This window comes from Eurytemora carolleeae, unplaced genomic scaffold, assembly GCF_000591075.1.
Source record: "Eurytemora carolleeae unplaced genomic scaffold, Eaff_2.0 scaffold16, whole genome shotgun sequence".
Classification (NCBI taxonomy): domain Eukaryota; kingdom Metazoa; phylum Arthropoda; class Copepoda; order Calanoida; family Temoridae; genus Eurytemora; species Eurytemora carolleeae.
Genome location: NW_019396244.1, coordinates 380,250 through 398,343, shown reverse-complemented (window position 1 = coordinate 398,343; position 18,094 = coordinate 380,250). Strand labels below are relative to the sequence as shown.

At 32.7% G+C, this 18,094-nt stretch overlaps 1 protein-coding gene across 1 annotated transcript in view; it reads right to left on the bottom strand.

Moving 5' to 3' along the window:
• Window positions 1–8,778: 8,778 nt before the first annotated feature.
• LOC111699229 (neuropeptides capa receptor) overlaps window positions 8,779–18,094 on the bottom strand; it is a 28,793-nt gene continuing 19,477 nt past the window's right edge. The window contains exons 11-14 of the mRNA XM_023469842.1: window positions 16,515–16,687; window positions 11,564–11,601; window positions 9,553–9,594; window positions 8,779–9,042 (exon numbers count right to left, since the gene is read on the bottom strand). Coding sequence (XP_023325610.1) covers window positions 8,958–9,042; window positions 9,553–9,594; window positions 11,564–11,601; window positions 16,515–16,687 — 338 coding nt within the window. The 3' untranslated portion in view covers window positions 8,779–8,957. The remainder of the gene's footprint in view (window positions 9,043–9,552; window positions 9,595–11,563; window positions 11,602–16,514; window positions 16,688–18,094) is intronic.

Below are 18,094 nucleotides of genomic sequence, written 5' to 3'. Positions count from 1 at the left end.
GGGGGGGGGTTACAGGGTGATTAAGATAAAAGAAGGGTGGGTGGGTAAAGGGCTTAACGTAATGCATCATGCATCTATTCAAGGTTAACAGTAGGCTGCCAAACTACTAATCTTTTTATCATGCCTATAATGCTGTTTCCATTTACCGACAGCTTATATCAACTTAATCTTAAATTATTTAACTTTATCAAGTTTATATTAAATTTAGAAAATTTTTAAATTATAGGGTTGAAATAATCATTACATGCAATTGCTTGTAAACAGAGCAGAGAATATACATAACTATAAAAAGAACTTAGAAAGAATAAAAATCATCAAAATGATTTTTTCTCAAATACAAGGGAAGAAAGTTCCGAACCGTGATTTGGCCCAAACCTGACACTCAGTGGGCAAAGCTATTTTTTCTAAATGTTATTTCTCAGTTTAAGTCGGGAAGTAAAAAATCGTCTTCATACTTTTATTCAGCATAGTTAAGGCTACATTTGTAGAATACAAATTTTAATACTAAACCCATAGAGTAATAAAATGACTAAACCCCTACAAATAAATAAAGTCTCATCCTTTGTGGGTAACCCTGTACATTGACAGTATAATTTCCGTATATGAAGTATCATCCTTTGTGGGTAACCCTGTACATTGCCAGTATAATTTCCGTATATGAAGTCTCATCCTTTGTGGGTAACCCTGTACATTGCCAGTATAATTTCCGTATATGAAGTATCATCCTTTGTGGGTAACCCTGTACATTGCCAGTATAATTTCCGTCTATGAAGTCTCATCCTTTGTGGGTAACCCTGTACATTGACAGTATAATTTCCATCAAAAGGCTCATCCTTTGTGAATAACTCTGTACATTGACAGTATTATTTCCGTCTATGAAGTCTCATCCTTGGAGGGTAACCCTGTACATTGACAGTATAATTTCCGTCCATGAAGGCTCTTCCTTTGTGGGTAACCCTGTACATTGACAGTATAATTTCCGTCCATGAAGTGTCATCCTTTGTGAATAACCCTGTACAGTGACAGTATAATATCTGTCCATGATTGGTCATCATTTGTGAATAACTCTGTACATTGACAGTATAATTTCCGTCTATGAAATCGCATCCTTTGTGGGTAACCCTGTACTTTGACAGCATAATTTCCGTATATGAAGTCTCATCCTTTGTGGGTAACCCTGTACATTGACAGTATAATTTCCGTCCATGAAGTCTCATCCTTTGTGAATAACCCTGTACAGTGGCAGTATAATTTCCGTATATGAAGTCTCATCCTTTGTGAATAACCCTGTACATTGACAGTATAATTTCCGTCCATGAAGTCTCTTCCTTTGTGAATAACCCTGTTCAGTGACAGTATAATTTCCGTATATGAAGTCTCATCCTTTGTTAATAACCCTGTACATTGACAGTATAATTTCCGTATATGAAGTCTCATCCTTTGTGGTTAACCCTGTACATGGACAGTTTAATTTCCGTCCATGAAGGCTCATACTTTGTAGGTAACCCTGTACATTGACAGGATAATTACCGTCCATGAAGTCTCATCCTTTCAAGGTAACCCTGTTCAGGCTCTGTGGACTTCAATATATGTAAAATAATTCAACCTTGTGGAATATGAATAAATAAAATCGTTGTTTCTGTCTATATCAACCTTATATCTAGCGATGAAAAATCTGATTAAATAAAATTAATAGACTAGCCACCAAAAAAGATGAAAAAAAATATTCAAACAGCTTCTGTGTACGGCATTGCATATACATAAGTATCCATTGAACTTGATTTTGGTAAAGGTTTTGACATCGAATTAGAATCGATATCGAGCGTATTGCTATACAAAATCACAGAATTGCATTATTTCATTCAGATCGTAAATAATTCAATCAAATTCAAATTTAAACATTCAGATATCATATAAGTGTCAAATTCTATTCAATGCATTCAAATATTCATATATAGCTGATATTTCATGATATTTTTTTTGTTTATAGACAATAAACTTCAAATGACGATTTTTTTCGTCACTGTGCCACTAAGTGTCTCTCCAACGTTGAACCTTGGATGTAAATAATCATCGTTTAAAGTTTATCATATATAAAAAAATATAAATACTAGCCTTTGTAAACATTGTAAAACAAAAAACAAAAAAATCGCGGATTTCATAAAAAAAAATTGTGGAAATTCAAAATCTTAAAAATTCGAATTTTTGAAAGGCATTAAACATTAGATCATCTATAAACATTCCCTGGGGTCATGCGAGTCCCAGCAAAAAATTTTGCACCGATCGGTTCAGCCGTTTTGACTTTTATTGGATACAAACGGACTGACAAACAAACCAACTGACAAGCAATATATATGTAGACTAGGCTTTCAGGGCGCTTCTCGACCATCTTCTATTTCAATTGTGAACATTTTCTCTTTGTAAACATTGTAAAACAAAAACAAACAAAAAAGTTTGCGGATTTATTAAACGCATTTCGTGGATTTTCAAATTTTAATGGAAATTGAATTTTGTTAAAGGCTAATTTTTGAAATTTTGAATATTCAGAAACCTTCCCTGGTTCAGCCGTTTTGACGTTTATTGGATACAAACGGACAGACAAACAAACAGATAAAGCAAAGTATATATATAGATTATGAAATATTATAACTGTATACAAATGCATCGAATTGAATTCGATGATTGTAGTCTGTAATATGTGAGTGATTAATTTCTAATTTAAATGAGTTATTTACTACCTGAGTGGAACAATGCAAATCTGGGATTTTCTTTGAACGAAACACCCCGTAGGTATAAGACGTTTTTAACCATTTTCTCCATATAGACGAAATAGATAAACGTAAAATTAGTAGCGATCGATATCTAATTTAATTCGAAATAAGCTTTATACTCCCTTTCAATTTTCGTGAACACACCCTTTAAGCTTAGGTTCCACAAAATTCTGAGAAGCATTACAATTTTTTAAACAGCTGAACTAAATTGTATGAAGTTTTCAGAGGGAGGCCATGGGATCCCCAGGATGTGACGTTGACAAACAAAAATTATCAACCCCGGGCACTGCAAAAATTATGATCTTATACCAAGTGCGGGTAAACCGCGAGAGTAGATATGAGTAACCTGGGCAACGACGGGTGAATCAGTTAGTATGACATGAAAAACATGTTTGGTTTCGTACAACTGAAGAAGACGACAAATCATGATGTGTGTGTGTGACACATTGTTTGTATAACATACGAATAATGCAGTTGTCAGTTCAATTAAACATTAGATTGATCGATTCTCAATCTTTCTGATTTATCTGCAGGTCCTCACAACGGTGATGCATCTAGTTATAGTATGGATGCATATTGCATATAGATTATAGAATCATGGGTCTTCAGTCCTGGATCAAGAAAAAACTTAAGGGGACTGGAAACCACATAAATTTCCCTGAAGGGATGGTTCAGTTGGTGTAATGTCCCGTGGTACCTTATGTAGTCTATGTGTGTCATAGATTAATAGCAATACAGATTTAGGGGGTTTTCGTTAACAATAACCCTAAGGGAGAAGTCCAAAGGAGTTACCCGCATGCCGCATTGGGGGGTGGGGGCCGATAACCCTGTGTACCCCCTTAGACATGCTCCCCCTAAGCCACAACCCAAGAGGCGCGATTACGCGCGACAAAGATCTAACCCTCCCAATCTTAACCTCTGGATAAGACAGAGAGAGCAGCAGGCTCGTAACTCCATTGGGCCTCAGGGTTATTGGGAACGAAAAACCCCTAAATCTTAAAAAGACGACATCTAGTGTTTTATATGTATTGTTGCTTATGTTAGCTCCATATATAAGGTGGCATGTTATTTTCACAACGACGCACACTTAAAACCTTTCTAATTGATTATTTGGAAGACAGTTGACTAAAGGAGTTACGCACGCTTGCCGCGTTGAATTACAAGAAAGAAATAGATTAATATATATATTAGAGTTAGGTTAGGCTTAGACACTTTTCGGACCGAGCGCTGCGGCTACGACAGGCTACGGGGGCCAAGCGCTGCGGCTTGGACAGGCTAGAGGCCGAGCGCCGCGGTTAGAACAAGCTATGGAGCCGTACGCTGCCGCGACTACAAGTGTAATTAGATAAAGCTGAATTAACTCTGTGCAGAGTCGTCTCTGGTGTCTAATTCTATGCGGAACACCCTGTTTAATAAATGTTGACAACCCAGCAACATTAAGGCCATCTCAGAATACAAAACATTAGATTTACGTAAACAATTCTTTTGTTCGAGTTACAATATAGGATTAAAGGGTTTTGTTCTAGGATTAGGCGGTTTAGAAGAGATTTAGGATTAAGATTGAATAAAAGAACTTTATTCTCAGAAGAATATGATTATGGTTTATACTTTATATTTATATAAATAAAGTATTCATAAAACATAAGACTGCAGTGGAAGCAAAAAGTCTATTAACCAAACTCTTCAAATATAAAGATGGGAAATGTTTTTACTTTGTTTCAAACAAACATGGAGATTTAAATATATTTGTTCAATATTTTATGTTTTAAAGTATGGTTTTTGTTTTAAATCCTGCAAAATTATTAAGCTACAACATATTATATAAGGCCCCAAAAAACGATCTTGTTTTTAAAGTTGTTAAAAACTGTTAAAACACGAGCTTTTCTATACAGTTAAACCCTAAATGAGCCATACATCGAAAGACTTTTATCAAATGTCGTCTTGACAATTTTTCAATGGGTTTTATACTATTTTACGTAAATCTCAGTATTTGCGAAAATAAATAAATATGCAGGAATAGTTTTAAAGAACTCCATATAATCATTAAAATAAAAAGTAAAAGTAAAAAGTAAAAAACTAAATATCTACAACATTCCATTATCAGAAAGTGAAGAGTACGGCATTTGATGAATTCTTTCGATGTATGGATTATTTAGGGTTTAACTGTAGTTACAGCAACGTTGACATCATTTTAGACCCGTTTATGCAGTTTTTTTATGCTAAATTATCCTGTATTCTTGGACCTTAGTCTTGACCATTTACTTTTTTATTTTCAAATCTACCAGAGTTATTAATAAAGAATTTAGTTCAGATTTTAAACAATTAAACAATACCATTGTTTAATTGTTTAATTGTTTCAGCAAGCAGATTTGTGTGGAGTTTTCGCCACAAACTCTGTTTTCTAATTCCTATATCTTTCCAATTTGATGTCGTAGACATTAGTTATTTTAAGCTACACATTTTGATTGAACACTTTAGTAAAGAAAATAAAACAAACCTATTTTTTTAATCCCTCAACGCCCTTCTTTCTTCTCAACAAAGAAAAATCTTTTCTCTTCTGTAGTTTTAGAATAAATAATTTTAAAAACATTTACTTTTCTTACATTATGTCAAAGGAATTGAGTCTTTGTCACTAACTCTGATTTTCTAATCCCAAAATTTTAAAACCCAATGTCGTAGACCTTAAATATTTCAAACTATGAATTCGGTTAGATAAGATAATCTAAGTTTTAAATATCAAAGGTTTACACCATCAGGTTGCAAGGATATAAGGATTAGAAAATTTGAGTTTGTGGCAAAGTCTCCATTCCTGAAACCTCATTATAAAGGAATAAATCGTTTTTTCTCCGGCCACAGTTATCTTTGAAAAGAAAGACAAATACCAACGATCAGCTAAGGTATTTAGTTTACCCTGAAAATACCCAAATAAGTGAACCTTTAAATTAAAATCTTCCGCTGTACAATTCACATTAGCGCTATCTATACATAATATATATATACTTTGCCTGTCTGTTTGTATCCAATAAACGTTAAAATGGCTAAACTAAAAGGGCCGCAGGGAAGGTTATTATAGACGATCAAAATTTCAAAAATTTGCCTTCAACAAAATTCGATTTTATTTATCTAATATAATCTACTCTAATCTAATAATTTATTTTTCCGCTGAAAATAAGACAGATTGAGCAACAAAACTAAACATATGATTTCTATTGATTCTCAACGGAAGGAGAGCAGCCATAGTAGGGCTGTTTTCAGGTTGGTCTCCTGGCAGTTTACCGTGATGTTAATTAGAACTGAACTGATGTGATACGTCGTGGGACTGGGTTTGGAGAAGACGGAGGAACAGGGTTGATTTGCTCAATTAACGTGATATAAATTTGGTTCTTGATTTGAGACAGTAGGCAGAAAACAGAAACAGAGGCGCCAGGAACTATTGCATTCCTAATTATTTTGCGCTGCAAAAAAAATTAGCAAAAGTTGAAGGTCCACCCATTAACAATACCTTTTCCAAAAAAAAGCAATGCCAGAACACTGATTTTTATAAGAAGGATTTAAAAAACGCAAGTTGCTTGACTTAAAATCCATTGACATAGAGAAAAAATTACGAGTATACAGTTAAAAATGACGATCAACTAGAGCAGGACCAGCAAAATAGTTTGTTGCAAATAAAATTTTCACTCTTTGACAGTAAATGATTTTTAAGTGTAGATTTAAAAGAAAGTTTATTAGTAATACTTGATATTTCAGGATTATTTAGAGCTAAACTTTTGAAAATCCACGACTTTTTTTTTGATAAAATCCGCGCACTTTTGTTAGGGCGCGAATCGACCGCCTTTTATCATACAACTATCTGCCACCATGAATAGTTTGGTTCATCTTAACCCAATAATAAAAAAGAATTTAATTCTTATCCACCAAAATAATATTATTTTTAAGTAGATTTATGCAAATTCTTTGAAATGAGTTCGCTAAAACAATATTAGATAGAGACCGGAGGAACTTTTACGAGAGGTTTCTTTAGAATATATATTTTTTACATTAACATCTACAATAAAACAATCATTATATATTTTTTTTTTTTAATTACAGTACGTAACGTATATAGTACAATAGTTAATAAATGACATCAATATGACTAAAAGTAAAATGTCACAAAATTAGTGATATAATTAGAAAGTAAGAATTTTTCACAGTGTATATTAGAAATAAATGATGGTTTTTATATCTACTTTATATATATTTCTATATGATATATTTCTATGAGAAGACTATAATATATTCCTTTAAGATTATGCACAACAAAACACATATATATATTATATATTTGAACAAATTAACAATAATTTACATCTATATGAAGTATAAAGCGCAATTCCCCTCAGTTTCAAAGCTAATTTTGCCTTTGAAACAATAGTGATTTAATAAAGGGTTCAAGCATTGATTTACAGAGGAAGAATTAATAAATTTAATTGTTTAATAATTACTTCAAGATATGAAAAGCTGAATAAATAATGTAAATTTTGAATTAAATCTAAGTTGGATTTGTTGTGTTTATCGGGATCAATTTCTCTTCGATATCCCGTGCTACGTGGCCAAACTCCAAATCCTATATCCTAAAAGTGACCATGTTTGATATCGAGATCAAGCATTGCAGATTAAGTATACTCCACACGAAAAAAACTCTTTGAGTCGTAAATTTTTATATAAAACAATGCAAACTTTTTTTTAAATTGTTCGTTATTTAGAGACATATTTTTGCATGAAGTTTTCTTTGATTAATGAAAAAAAAACAGTTTTAGGCTTTTTCCCAAGGGGATAAAATGAATAATATTACTTGGTCTAAAATCTTGATACATGTGACCCAAAAACTTTGAAATAGGAGTAATCTTAAGTGTATTTGGTCTTGTTATCAAGCTATACTTAGTTTTACCAATAGCTTAACATCAACTAATTAAGTGAAATTGGTTCAACGCACTTGCACAATACCTGTATTTCATGCTCAATGGACTTGATTCTTACAGTCGTCAACCTTATTCCACAATTGTTTGGTTCCCACTAAAGATCGACCAAATCGTTTTCGAAAAAAAATAGAAAAAATATTTGAATAAAGAAAGAAAGAAAAGATATTTTTGAATGATAAATAGCTAGGTATAGAGTTTACTACTGTATGTTTGGTCTAGACATAAATCAATTATAATAAAACTTATACATACAATACATTTAAGACATATACTGTATAATAAATTATCATATTCAATTATTTGCAGTTGTTAGAAATATAAATAAGATTATTTCTTTATTATGGATTTACTCTCATTTTCTTCTTTAAATATTTATACATGTTTTTTAAGAGAAAATGGTTTTTATTTTAGTTATGAATTATGATTACGTTTTCCTGGTCTAATTTTAAAGGGTTAATTTCAACAGTTATTTAATTTTCGACTAACATATAACAGATTACTTTCTAGGAATAACAATTAACATTCAGTTTGAGGGATACATACACTGTTTGAAAACGATTTATATGTCACATAAGATTTGTACAACGTTTTTGTTCTTGCAATATAGATTCTTTGGTTAAGTTTTGATATGATCGAGGCAAAAAGTGTTTTTAGATTTTAAAAAAAATTGATTTTAAATATTTTTTTGGTTTGTCAGTCTTATCAGCAAAATTAGTAGAGTTTATTTAACTAAATTTCAAGTATTTAAAAATATTGTTTCTATAGCTTTTAATTATTTTCTACATTACACCTCATATTTTTCAAAAATAAGATAAAACTTTGTTCTAAGCAGTCTAAACCTTTTTTATTTTTATTAAAGGGAGTGTAGGCGTAATTGCAATTGACCGTCCATTTGTAGAATGGTGTGTACGATTCACACCAGTACCCTTTAAATTAACCCTGAACTAACCAGGGCGATTCAGTTTCTTCTATTTAAAATCAGTCACATGGTGGTCCATAATTCTACAATCTTTAAACTTACGATTTTGTCATTTTATACTTTTTCGTTAAAAACGCGTATGCCGACAAAAAAGTGAAAATAGAAAAATGGAAACCTTATTCTACTTTTCGCAGAGAGGATCACTTAAAGTAACTCTTACAGTCCCTTCAACCTAGTATTTAACAGGTTCTAAAGGTATAAAATAAAAAATTAAATGTTTTCATAGTTTTGGTGTGTTCAGTTAGATTAGCAAGCATCTTCTTTTTCCTCGATAACAGTTTCAAATCTTGCATCATAACTCATCTTTCGAGAGAATCTATCTCTTGAGATTCTGAAAATAAGTGTTTAAAGATTTAAAGGTGTTTTTTTATTTAGAAAATCAAAAGAAATATTGCTATAAAATTTTACCAGCATTGAGTTTAATGACAACTTAACTCCTTTCAAAAATTGTTAAGTTATCAATCATAAAGTTTTACAAAAGTTGTATTAAACTTTGTAGATTATTAATATATTCAGAGATACTCTCAACCTCGTTAGCGCAAACTTCGGGTGTTAACAACAACAAAAAGCTTAAAATGTTCGAGCTTTTAAAAATGGTAAAAAACATGAATAATACAGTGAGAACCAGAAAACTCTGACGACTTTTAGACTCAAGTTATGACTTTAAAAAGTCCAACATGCATGGAACACAGTAGTTGTGCAGTGTAAACAGACCCATTTTACTTAGTGGTTTAAAAAGAATCTAGTAAAACTAATTTCTTTGTAACATCATCAATAAGACTTAAGTATTGCTATAAAGTCGTCTTCCTATTTCAGAGTTTTCTGTTTATCACTTTAATACCTGGAAAGTTCAAGATCCATGGAACCACTTCTTTCCCCCTGCCTGCACAAGAAACTGGGTTTAGACAAATAAAGGATAATGGGCCCCATTGTCCTGTTTCGCCCATGTAACATAATTAGGCCTAACACTATCTATTTATTTTCTAATATTACTATTATAATTATTATTATTGTTATTATTATTATTATTATTATTATTATTATTATTATTATTATTATTATTATTAATATTATTATTATCACTATTATCATTATATATTAATCTTTCTATTCTGGTTTTATCTGCTTTATTTGTAATATACTGGTTAAAATGCTTTTTTAATCTGGTTATAATCTGGATTAAAATGGTTTAATTTAGGTCTGGTTTAATCTGATAAATCTTGTTTTTTTGGGTTTCTTTTATTTTATGTTGTGTAATCGGATTACATCTGGTTTAATCTGGTTTCATCGGGTTTATCCTGGTTTTATCTGGTTTGTTCTAGGTTTATCTTGTTTTATCTGGGGTTAGCTGGTTTTATGTTGGTTAAGGTAATCTGGTTAAATCTGGTTTTAACAGATTTAATCCGGATTTATCTTTTTCCTTTAACCTTTTTTCTGGTTTATCATCATTATTATGTTTAAAATGTACACTGTACACTGTGTATAGTGTACACCCATTTATTTACAGTTCTCAATTCTAGTGCTTTGTAATAGTTGAATAAAAATAAAAATAAAATATTTGGAATCCTTTTTCTCAAAGGGGTTTGGGTTATTATAGATTAGATCCATAATTAAACCTTAAATTAAAGATGATAAATTATATTTATTATTCCTTCATAATTATTCATGGTCTATTAGTCTAGTCTGCATAAACTAGGAAAAAAACTAAGCTTGTATAAATCATAAATCAACGTAAAATGTAAAATTGAAGAGTGTACGAAACTACAGGGTGGGAAATTTTTTATTTTATAATTTTATTACTATAACTTTTTAACCCTTTTCCGCCTAGGGGGGGGGGGGCTGGAACCATAGAGAATAGAATGTATATAGAGGGGAATTTACTAGAAAAAAGTGTAAAACGGCCATTTTGTTGTACTGTTTCCATACTGCAGGTGTACTTCACATATTTATGCTATATAACCTTTTGGGCCCTGAAATATCATTTTATAGAAAATCTAAAATTATTGTTGAAAGAAAACCAAATTATGAAATAGGCTGGTTTCATAATTGACCAATGATCATTTCACATAGAATCTATGCCTTCCACTTTACAAACGATGATTTTCCGTTATAACTATAAATCAAATGATGTTTTTTATTCACCTAATACATTATAAAGTTTATTTAACAGTTTAAAAAATTCGAAATTGAAATGAATAGTCTAGGGAACATACTGTATTAATGTACTCTACTGCATATAATTTGTGAACATTTACATGATTTGTACACTTTGAACTCCCTTTCAGGCTGAAAGGGACTGAAAAAATTCATACCGAGAGATTTTTTAAATTCCCTCTAATATATATTCTATTCTCTATGGCTGGAACCCCCCCCCCCCCTGACGTTTTTTGGAAAACATAAAATAATTATCTGAGGCTGTATTTGACATTTTTAACTAAGACATGCCCCTTACTTTATGTTTAAAGCGGGGCTTTTATACCTGAATGCTTTATTTTTACCTTTGTCAGACTTAAACAAAAGGAAGCAGATTGCACAATTTTTGCGTAGAGTTTTGCACAAATGTTTTTAAAGAGAATTTGCACATTTACAGTTTTCCTTTAATTCAAGGGTAAAGTTTTTAAGAAATATTTATAGTTCCCCGGCCCCCCCCCCCTTCCCTCCGATTTTGAAAACTTTTTACTAATATATTATTTTACTCGTAAAGTTTTACATTCGTGGTTCAGTTACATTAAAACTACCTTTTCAAGTTTTAAAAGGAAATTTTCCATTTTACTAATTTGACTTTGTCATAAAAAAACAATTGCATAATGTTAACAAATATTTGAGTTAATTTTATCAAATTAAAGTCTTACCTGGATCCGCCCAATATATCGTGACTAGCTCGTCGGGACTAAATTAGATAGAAAGATATATAAATATAATAAACAAATGATAAATAGATAGAGACATAAATGAATAGAGAAATACCTAGTAAGATAGAAAGATAAATAATTAGATAGATAGATAGATAGATAGATAGATAAATAAATTAATAAATAGATTGATAGATAGATAGATAGATAAATAGATAAATTAATAAATAGATTGATAGATAGATAAATTATAGACAGATTTTAGATAAAGACATTTATTCTTTTATTTCGGTTACTATACACATAAAAGGTGGTATTTAGTAAAAAATTGTTGCTAATCAACTCAATTAATTCTTAAACCTTCATGCGGATATTTAGTACGATACCAACGTGATCAAATAAGTAAATAGTCCCTTTTACAGGGTCTGTATATTCTCTAGTGTAAAAGAGGGAATATCGGGATTAAAGAATTCCAATTTTCTTTCTTTGCACATTGAAATTAGATTCCATTACACCTAGTTTATTGTAATTGCCTGAGTCAAGTACTCCTACAGTAGTGACCTGAATTTAAAGATTGGCCTGGCTAGCCTGATGTGCACTGAACTCGTTTCTAGATTGGAATGGCTTGCAATGGACAGAACTATTTTCTAAATTGGACTGGGTTGCCATTGGCTGAACCAGCTCTAGCCTGGCGTGCACTGAACCAGTTTCATGATTGAACTGGATATCCTGGTGTACACTGAACCAGTTTGTTTTTAATCTTCCTGACAGAAAAAAATCTCAAGAACTGTCGTTCATCTCAGGCCGAAATTTTTTTTCAAAAAATGTGGAACTAACATCTCATTTTTTTACTCTACAGAGGTTTGGTCCTGGTTTGCATTGAACCAGTTTCATGATTGACCTGGATATCCTTGTGTGCACTAAACCAGTTTCTAGATTGACCTGTTAGCCTGCCAGGCACTAAATCCAGTTTCTAGATTGACCTGGCTATCCTGTAGTGCACTGAATCCTTTTTCTAGATTGACCTGGATATCCTTGTGTGCACTAAACCAGTTTCTAGATTGACCTGGCTATCCTGTCGTGCACTAAATCCAGTTTCTAGATTGACCTGGCTATCCTGTCGTGCACTGAATCCAGTTTCTAGATTGACCTGGCTATCCTGGCGTGCACTAATACAGTTTCTAGAGTGACCTGGCTATCCTGTCGTGCACTGAAACAGTTTCTAGATTGACCTGGCTATCCTGGCGTGCAGTAAAACAGTTTCTAGTAGATTGACCTGGCTATCCTGGTGTGCACTAAAACAGTTTCTAGATTGGCCTGGCTATCCTGTCGTGCACTGAAACAGTTTCTAGATTGACCTGGCTTTCCTGGCGTGCAGTATAAAACAGTTTCTAGATTGGCTTGGTTACCCTAGTGTGAACTGAACTGGTTTCTAGATTGGCCTGATTAGTCTGGCGTGCACTAAACCAGTTCCTAGATTGCCCTGTCTAGCCTGCAAGAAACTTAACTGGTTTCTATATATGCCAGGTTTTCTGTCGTTTTCTAAATCGGTTTCATGTGCTAAACCAGTTTTTAGATTGGCCTGGCTACCCTGCTGTGCACTGTTTATTGGTTCATCCAATTGTGCTGTACCGATAAGCAAAGTTTTAAGGTCCATCTTTAAAAACGTTTTTTTACTTGAAGGAGGTTTAACAATTTAAGAATTGTTTGCTCGATAAGTTTATTTTTATTACATTATGCAAAATGTTTACTCTGACCATAAATATCCACCAGAACGATTTTTCACAACTTGTAAAATTGTTTTTAAATTGGTCAGGCTTGAATCTCAGCCAAACTACAGATGCACTTTGGTTGTATTTGCCTTCCAACAGACTCGCTTGGGATAGAAAGTGCGGTGGCTGTATTAACCGCCCTACGTCTAATACAAACTATGGCTTTTTACAAATGAGTTGCGTGCTCACAATCGTTTTGATTAATTTCATTTGTAGGAGAAAACAAATTATTTAATGTATTAGAATCAAACTAAAAGAAAATATAATTTTATTCAGTGTTGATCATCTCAGACTCTTTTAGAGCTCCTATACAGACAAATACTATAAAACTATCCCTAGCTGCACTACTATTGGAATATTGTGTTTAAACATCAAGGTCCAGAAATAGAACTAAACCTATAATCTCTAAAACTTTATTGTTATATTATTAAAAACCTTTATCGCTTTGTAATGTCCCTGTACAGCAGTAATAATCGTTTAATAGTTTTATTTTAGCATTCTGCAGGGTGTCCCAATAAACATGGGAATTCAGTGACGAATTCGATTTCGTCTTTTTAAATAATTCTTTGATTTAGTATAGTGATACCTACTTTAATCTGTAAGAGTTTCGTCTGCTATGTTTACATTTTATTTTTTATGTTTTGACTGCATACGGTTTTACTTAGTAAAACAAGAAAATTACAGTATACAAACAGAGTAAACTTGTCCGTCTTCACTGTTCATCTTGCGGAGACATTATAGACACATCTTTACAGCCTTTTACCCTTTTCATAAAATAAACTATAGCAGACATATAATATCATGGCTTATGAAATTAGGTATTACAATATTAATTTATAACAAAAACGATATCGAATTCCTCACTGAATTCCCATGTTTTTTGGTACACCCTGTAACAAACTGCAGTGTTCGGACTGTTCAACAAAAGCATTAATATTTGTTTCATATGGTTCGGTGTTTTCTTTAATATTTGTAGAAATGGAAATTTTAGGTGGAAACGTTTTACATATACTGCAGTAGGTTTAATCAGGATCCTTCAACCTCAGAATCCTTCAACCTTAGGATCCTTCAACCTCAGGAACTTTCAACCTAGGGATCCTTCAATACCAGGATCCTTCAACTTTCTAGGATCCTTGAACCTCAGGATCCTTCAACCCCAGGATACTTCAACCTCAGGTTCCTTCAATCACAGGATCCTTCAACCTCAGGTTCCTTCAACCTCAGGATCCTTCAACCTTAGGATCCTTCAACCTCAGGAACTTTCAACCTAGGGATACTTCAATCCCAGGATCCTTCAACCTTAGGATCCTTCAACCTCAGGTTCCTTCAAACCCAGGATCCTTCAACCACAGGATCCTTCAACCTCAGGTTCCTTCAACCTCAGGATCCTTCAACCTTAGGATCCTTCAACCTCAGGTTCCTTCAACCTCAGGATCTTTCAACCTCAGGTTCCTTCAACCCCAGGATCCTTNTCACTACAAGATGAGAATCATATATCCATCCTATCACTACAAGTGGAGAATCATATATCCATCCTATCACTAGAAGTGGAGAATCATATATCCATCCTATCACTACAAGTGGAGAATCATGAATCTGAATATCCAAGTACTGCAGATGGAGAATCATATATCCATCCTATCACTACAAGTGGAGAATCATGAATCTTAATATCCAAGTACTGCAGATGGAGAATCATTGATCTATCCTATCACTACAAGTGGAGAATCATGAATCTGAATATCCAAGTACTGCAGATGGAGAATCATATATCCATCCTATCACTACAAGTGGAGAATCATGAATCTTAATATCCAGGTACTGCATCATTGATACCATCCTATCTCAGAAAGAGAATAAATCACTTGGGCCGATTTCAATTAAAAATAATATTTATAATTAAAATAATAATTCTAATAATTTCTCTCAATACTAAAGGGACTGTAAGGGTAATTTCAAGTGACTCTTCATACAAAGATGACAATTCCTAATTCACAAAAGTACCCTCCAAGCTTTATCTGATAAAGATGTCGATGGTACTAATGTGAATCGGTCATTTCTCTCTTTAAATGGAGGGTCAGTTGAAATTACGCTTACAGTCCCTTTAACATTGATAATTCCGAAGGGACAAGTTTTATTAGATATCTATATATACATGAATTGGGTACTTTTGGCATATATTCTAAGTATTCTATCATATCTGATCTATCTTATATATCTTATAAACCTGAGAAAATATCTGACTGATTATCAAAAAATATATTATCTTATGATGCAATTAGGTTTTCAACTTAATTTGTTTGAAATATTCTTTTAATAGTTACTTTCTAAAATTTCTAGTTCGCCTACCCGAAGAAAGAAATTTCTAGCTTGCCTACTCGAAGATAGAAATTTCTAATTCGCCTACCCGAAAACAGAAATTTCTAGTTTGCCTACTCGAACAAAGAAATTTCTAATTCGCCTACCCGAAAACAGAAATTTCTAGGCTGCCTACCCGAAGAAATAAATTTCTAGTTTGCCTACTCGAAGAAAGAAATTTCTAATTCGCCTACCCGAAAAAAGAAATTTCTAGTTTGCCTTCCCGAAGAAAGAAATTTCTATTTTGCCTACCCAAAGAAAGAAATTTCTAGTTTGCCTACCCGAAGAAAGAAATTTCTAGGTTGCCCACTCACAGAAAGAAATTTCTAATTTGCCTACTCGAACAAAGAAATTTCTAGGTTGCCTACCCGAAGAAAGAAATTTCTAGGTTGCCTGCCCGAAAAAAGAAATTTCTAGGTTGCCAACTCAAAGAAAGAAATTTCTAGGTTGCCTACTCGAAGAAAGAAACTGATTACTTGCCACAAACTCTGATTTTCTAATCCCTTTATCTTAGCAACCTGATGGTGTCAACTTTTGAAAATTCTAATTTGGACAATTTTAACTATAGCAGAAATCTGCAGAAATCTGCGATATCATGTTTCACAGATACAAGGATAAGAAAACCTGTGAGAAATGTGTTTTTAAAAACGACAAACATTAGTTTGGTATTCTTTAAAACTTTATCGGGCAAGGTTAGGAAAACTTCCCATATTCCCCTATATTCAGAAAACAAAGGGTTACTCCTTGACAGCGCAGTTTAAACATGATGAAGGGGGGTATTGGGGGAGGGAGGGTAGTAAAAACAAATAGAAGAAAATTACCCCGGTATTGAGGAGAGTAGTTGTTGATGTCTGTGTAACCCAGGCTGGTATCTTGGTGCGGTCAACTTCTTTGTTCCCACCACAGAACGTGTTCTTAAAAGCTTCTCTGTACTTTGCGCTCATTAGGTTGTACAGCAGGGGGTTCAGTGTAGAGGATAAGAAGTACAGACATCCTTAATATAACATTGTACAGCAGGGGGTTCAGTGTAGAGGATAAGAAGTACAGACATCCTTAATATAACATTGTACAGCAGGGGGTTCAGTGTAGAGGATAAGAAGAGACAAGATTGGTTTTATCACATTATATTGTTGTGCACAGTGTGTAAGTGACGTATTATCTCACCACCGAATTCTGGAAAATGCATTATTATATTTTCCATTGTAAGGTTTGTATTATAAGAACATAAAAATATATTTTCAGATTATAGATATTTTTACGTGCAAACGGAAATTAACGGATATTTGATCGCTAAAAGTATAATATAACTACCTTGAGACCTTGAGATCACATTAAAACACTGGTTTCGGATCTTTTTTGAGATTATTTGAAAGTGTAATTTTAATTGACCCTCTATGCGAAGATGGCAATGTTCGATTTACCCTTGAAACCTTAAGCTTATCAAAAATATGAAAGATACCGTCGTTTTTTTTACTAGCAAAGTGTTAATTTTTGTGAGTTTCTTAATTGATTTTTATAAGCAAGAAATGCGTAAGTCGCTTTTGCAGAGAAACCGCAATTGAAAATAAACCGTTTAAAGTAACAAAAACATTGATATCTAATTTATACTTGATCAGACAAAGCATTCAAGGGTACTATAAATCAGGCATTGTCATCTTTGCATGGAGGGTCACTTGAAATTACGCTTACAGTCCCTTTAAGGTCGATAATTTAAACTTAAAGAATAAAACCAGGTATTTTATTTCTATACATTTCCAATTTATATAGCACTTTGCAATCCATTAATTTTGGAAAATGGATTTTGTCCCACGCTCCCCCCCCCCTTCCATCCTGTGTAATTTTATTACTGCACCAAAATAATATTCTCTTTTACACATTCTGCACTGGGCACAGTGCACATTCAGGAGAACAAACTTGATCAAATAACTATGAAACTAATCTTTCCTTCTAATTAAGATTAGAAACTTGATAAATGATGATTTGAAGGTAATTATAATAAAAAGAATAACATATAAGAAGGCTAAAAAAGAATAGAGGAAAAGCGACATGAGAAAGAAGGGTGAACGGATGGGTAATCCTGAATAAATAAATGAGATCGGAGCTAAATAGACATTATTCTATTTCTATATCATGGAATGTATTTGTCCCAAAATAATAATATTTTCTAATATTGTATTCACTAATAATATATACAATGCATTATGTTTATTGCAAGCAGTAAAGCTGCATAACTTCTTTTGACTTCTACTTAGGGTTATTGGGAGCGAAAAACCTCTAAATCTTGAAAAGACGACATCTAGTGTTCTATCTGTGTTGTTCTTAATCTATGGAAATAATCTTTTCATAGTTAGCCAAAGCTTTTTAGGAGTTTTGAAGTTTTGAAATTTTGAAGTTTTCCAGT